General features: G+C 44.4%; 1 protein-coding gene across 1 annotated transcript; it reads left to right on the top strand.

Moving 5' to 3' along the window:
• The first annotated feature begins 1,505 nt into the window (after positions 1-1,505).
• On the top strand, positions 1,506-4,267 carry LOC121003886. Its single transcript, XM_040435829.1, has 2 exons — positions 1,506-2,865; positions 4,160-4,267. The coding sequence occupies exon 1, from the start codon at positions 1,597-1,599 to the stop codon at positions 2,563-2,565; it is 969 nt and encodes a 322-aa protein (XP_040291763.1). The 5' UTR covers positions 1,506-1,596; the 3' UTR covers positions 2,566-2,865; positions 4,160-4,267.
• The last annotated feature ends 1,445 nt before the right edge of the window (positions 4,268-5,712 follow it).

Genomic DNA, 5,712 nt, shown 5'->3' with positions numbered 1-5,712 from the left:
ATGCTGGCATGTTCCAACCTTCACCTACATAAGCTAGCATCAAACAGCAGAGAAGTCATGATGGCCTTCCCTTCAGAAGATCGGGCAAGTGACTTAAGGGATCTTGATTTTAGTGCTGATGCATTACCCATTCAGAGAAGCCTTGGCATTAGCTGGGACCTCAAAAAAGATGTTTTGACATTCCAAGTATCACAAGAGAAAAGACCTTTCACTCGTCGGGGAGTCCTCTCTACCGTGAACAGTGTTTATGATCCTCTAGGTATAGCTGCACCAGTCACCATTAGAGGAAAAGGTCTTCTTCGTAATCTCACTGCAGATAGTCAAGATTGGGATGCACCCCTACCTGAAGAGAAGAAACAGCAGTGGGAAGATTGGAGAGAATCCCTACAGAAGTTGAGACACGTTGAGGTATCCAGACCTTATGTATCAATTTCCTGCTCTAATGCTCAGTATAAAGAGCTCTGTGTATTCTCAGATGCCTCTGTCCAGGCAATAGCAGCAGTAGCCTACTTAAAGGTTGTTGATGCTTAAGGAGGAGCTCACATTGGGTTCGTCTTAGGAAAGGCAAAACTAACTCCACAGCCAGAACTCACGATCCCACGGCTGGAGCTTAGCGCAGCGGTCCTTGCTGTGGACATTGCGGAATTCATTACCACAGAAATTGACTTGAACATTGACACTGTTAGCTATTTCACTGATAGTAAAATCGTTCTGGGCTACATTTACAACGAGGAAAGAAGATTTTATGTGTTCGTCAGTAATCGTGTTCAGAGGATAAGAAGATGTTCAATCCCAAAGCAATGGCATTACGTGCCGACAAAGGATAACCCAGCAGATCTCGCCACCAGATCAGTATCAACAGCACATCTACAAGACTCAATGTGGCTTACAGGGCCAACATTCCTACTTCATTCAAATTCGCCAGCCGAAAAGACTGAGACTGAGGCCTTTGACCTCGTTGATCCAACGACTGATACAGACATCCGTCCTGAGGTGACAACATTAAGCACTGTATATAGAGAGAAGAGACTTGGATCTGAACGTTTTTGCAGATTCTCTAGCTGGAATACTTTGACACGAGCTGTCGCACGTCTCATCCACATTACACAACTTTACAAGGTAAAGGCAGAAAAACATCCTGAAAACTGTAATGGTTGGCATCTCTGTACAGGACCGCATCTTATTGAGTTCCTCAAGAAAGCCAGAATAATCGTCCTCCAAAATGTGCAAGGAGAAACATTTCCTAGAGAGATCCTCTGTATTCAAGAGAAAAAGAGTATCTCCAATGACAGTTCGCTTAGAGCTTTAGATCCCTTCATAGATGTAGATGGGCTACTAAGAGTGGGTGGACGTCTACGCAATGTAGATCTTGGGCACGAGGAGAAAAGCCCAGTCATTATCCCAGGTCGACACCACATTGCCACCCTCATAACCCATCACCATCATATCCAGTCACAGCACCAAGGACGACACATTACAGAAGGAGCTATTCATACAGCGGGGTATTGGATTTTGGGAGCTAAGCGGAACGTTTCCAGTCTTATCTTCAAATGTGTTATTTGCCGGAAGCTCAGAAGGACCTGTGAAACACAGAAAATGGCAGACTTACCACCTGACAGACTTAGCACAGATCCTCCATTCACTCACATCGGCCTGGATGTATTTGGTCCTTGGTCGGTTTGCTCCAGACGTACCCGTGGAGGTAAAGCCAACAGCAAGAGGTGGGCAGTTCTTTTCACCTGTCTCAGCATCCGTGCCATCCACGTAGAGATTGTAGAATCCATGGATGCCTCAAGTTTCATAAATGCCTTGAGAAGGTTCTTTGCTATTCGTGGCCCAGTCAAAACAATCAGATCAGACAGAGGAACGAACTTCGTAGGTGCTTGCCATGAACTCAAAATCTCCTCTAACCTCAATGATGAAAAGGTAGAGAGTTTTCTTTCAAGGCAAGAAGTATCTTGGATTTTTAACCCCCCTTTCGCTTCCCACATGGGAGGAGTGTGGGAAAGGATGATTGGAATCACCAAGAGGATACTAGACTCCATGTTTTTGCAACAACCTTCAAGGCTTACTCATGAGGTGCTAGTTACTTTGATGGCAGAAGTGACTGCTATTGTAAACTCAAGACCGTTGATACCAGTCTCAACAGATCCTGAAGATCCACAAATCCTTACTCCAGCAACCTTAATAACTCAAAAGATTGCACCTTATCCAGTGTTGTCCGAAACATTTGATAGTAAAGACCTCTACAAACGACAGTGGAGACAGGTCCAGAGCCTGGCTAAAGACTTTTGGCACAAATGGTACAAACAGTATTTGGCTACTCTCCAGGAACGAAAGAAGTGGCAGGCAGACAGGCCTAATGTTCAGCAGGGTGACATCGTGCTTCTAAAAAACCACCAAACCAAGCAGATTAAGTGGCCTATGGGTCGAGTGACAAAGACCTTCCCTCACGATGATGGTAGGGTCCGTAAGGTAGAGGTGAGAGTAAACACAGAAGGAAGTTCAGCTTTGTTCATTAGACCAGTAACAGAACTTGTCTTGCTCTTATCTCCTTCAGAGTAACTTTCGGTGGTCTGGTAAATTGTGGTATCTCTAACAGATACCAGGCGGGGAGTGTGCTGTCTGTCCACAGCCAGATTATGTTAATCTACATTGCTGAATTCTGCTCCCCCTAGTGGACACCTTTAAGACTGCTTTGTTCTTTTCTGTTCTGTCCTGAGGTCATGTGACACTGCAGGAAGTAGACTCTCTGTATCAGGAAGCAGGTTGTTCTTTATTCCAGCAGCCATATTTCCTAGATTCACACTGTACTGTTGCATCCACATGCATCTATCCTTCATCCACGCCATCCAAGCATCGTTGGTATGTCAAACCATATCATTTACTTATATCTGCAGTGTAGGATGCATATTTTGTTGTATACATGCATTATGTTAGAGCTTTATAGTTAGGTATTAGTTAATCTATGTTAGTAGATTCCTGTCACATGCTCCTCGATCTGTGTAGTTGCCATGATGCTATAGTTCTCTCACATCTGCAGACGCATTTTATGTCAGATGCTCCATAGTGTATTCTTATGCATCACTGTTCTTTGATGTATGCGTTATTGTATTAATCCACACTCCTGCATTGCATGTATGGTCTGATACTATGCTTTGTCTGTATTTGCAGCGTACTCAAGTTGTGTTTAGAAATGTTCCTGGGTGTTGTAGTGCAATAGACACTAACCTGAGACGGCTGACTCTCTGCAAGGGCAGGTGATGGTAAGAAATGTTCGTGACGCCAGTGCCAATTAAACGGTGGCACGCCGTTTGCTGATAGCAGGAATAACTGAGGAACCACGTGATGTTAAAGCAGAACTCAAACTTTAGTAGTCATCATATCGGGACATTAACGGAAGCGCAGTTCCTTTGCATACAGTTGATTTTCAATACAGTTGATGCAGGCAATATATATGTATATAGCAAGGTGACTTCAGAGTGTTAAACACAGGACTTGCAGTACAGGCAGCTTGCACTCTATTCCTGACTGATCCTGGAACATAGAAACTCTTCTCCAAGGTCCAATGCCCTAGCTCTGGCGTATATCCTTGGTTTTATCTCTATCAAGTACCTCCTCTGTTGTCTTGAGTACCTCTTGCTTTTCTTTGCTTGCCTCTGTCTCTCTCAGCTTCCTCAGGCTCTAGAAACTTCTGAACTCCCAGGCTGTTTAACAGTGGTCTTCCTGCTTCTGCATATATAAATTCAGGAGGGGAACCTTCTTCTTGGATTTGGAACCTGGTTACAGGGACTACAATACCCTCTCCTGGTCCGCAGGCTTCCGGCCTGGACTTGTCTCTGACATAGTCTAAACTCCAACTGCTGTAGACTAGACTGCTGCCTTAGACTCTGGATTCTAGACTCTAGACTCCCTTTCCCTTCCCTGACTGGGCCTTATATAAACTAGGGCTCCCTAGCTCCCTCTAATGACTAAGAGCTGGAATGACACCCCTAGCAGGCCTGTACATGCAAATTTCACAGTAACAGGGAAATACATAGCATTACATTCAATTACATGTTATAACCAACCTCCCCATAGATAAGGGGACACGACGGCACACAAGGTGACCCTTTTGTAGTGACGGGCATTACCGTCCCCGTACACTACATATTCACAGTTTTACCTTCTTTTGATCATACACATTAAACAAGTTACCGGAACTTTAACAGTGTGGTGATTGAAGGGCGAGTAAACTACCTGTCGAATTATTCTTCACAATAAGGGGAACAGGACAGGGTGCTCGACCGAGCACCCGAGTATAATGGAAGTCAAAGGGGAGAACCCGAGCATTAAACCAGGTACCGCCTGCTCTGAAGAGGGTTCATAAGAAAATGTCAGAAATTGTTGGTAACACCACCGAAATGGCTCTGTAACAGCATGGGGAGGATGTATGGATGCATCTTAGACTCGCTGGTCGCTGCTGGGAACTATGTTGTCTGAATAGTATGCCACTTTTACATGACAATAATACGCACAAAACCAAGTAAAAAAAATCTTTTTTAAAAGGAAAAATTTATAGAAAACATTCTTTCCTGAATATTTACTTGTATATAAAGTGCAAGTGCTGCGAAAAATTACAAGGAAGAGGCATTCCGATACACCCTTAGTTACACATAAAGGAGGGCATCATACAAACCCTTTAAAAATTATGATTGATGGCCTGCTGGTGACCCTCAAAAACATTAGGAGCAAGGGCCTGCTGATCTGACCATCTAAAAGATTATGGGCGGTGGCCTGCTGCCGCTTTGGTGACTCTATGGCACGTCCCCGTGACCGCGACGATCCATTTGGGTGTCTGACCTATCAATTTTCGATGTAATTGTCAGCTCAAAACCATTGTAAACTACAGGTAACGGGGAATCACTATTTGATTTTGGAGAGGGAGCCTGAGAAACGGCTACCACATCCAAGGAAGGCAAGCGGGTGGCGCGCAATTTACACACGCCCGACTTGTGGAGGTAGTGACGATAAATAACAATACAGGACTCTTAAGATGTCCTGTTATTGGAATAAGTAATAAAAAATTACAGGGAATATCACTGCAGTATTTTGGATTTGGAAACGTTATACAGGAGAGGCCCTGCTGCCGCTTTGTTGACTCTAGATAACTTCTCCCTGATTGCACGTCCCTGTGACGTCCATGATCCATTTGGATATCTTCCTTATCAACTTTAGATGTAACAGTCAGCTCAAAACCATTGTAACTACGGGTAATGGGGAATCAGTGTTTGATTCCGGAGAGGGAGCCTGAGAAACGGCTACGGCTACCACATCCAAGCAAGGCAGCATGCGCGCAAATTACCTATTAGGAATAATTAGCTGAGGGCCTGCAGGTGAGCTGACCCTTTAAAAGATTTTAGGTGCGGGTCTGCTGGTGAGCTGAGGTGGAACCAACAAACCCAACTTGATTTTATATGGCTGCATTAATCTGCAGGTGACCGTCATACAGTTCTACAGATTTGTTTCTATCTGCATCTTTCTCAACAATCTGTGGCCTCTATCTTTTATGCAGACTCTGTCATTGTGCCACTATGTGGCCTCCTCATGCTGCCATCTCCACAGTATGTCACCTTGCCACTCATTTTTATCACCATGCTGCTGCTGATGCTGCTTAAAAGGCCTTAAACTGATCACCAGGCCCACAATTTAATTAAGGTTTTGGAATCGATA

This window comes from Bufo bufo, chromosome 1, assembly GCF_905171765.1.
Source record: "Bufo bufo chromosome 1, aBufBuf1.1, whole genome shotgun sequence".
NCBI lineage: Eukaryota > Metazoa > Chordata > Amphibia > Anura > Bufonidae > Bufo > Bufo bufo.
This window is presented reverse-complemented; position numbering and strand designations above follow the sequence as displayed.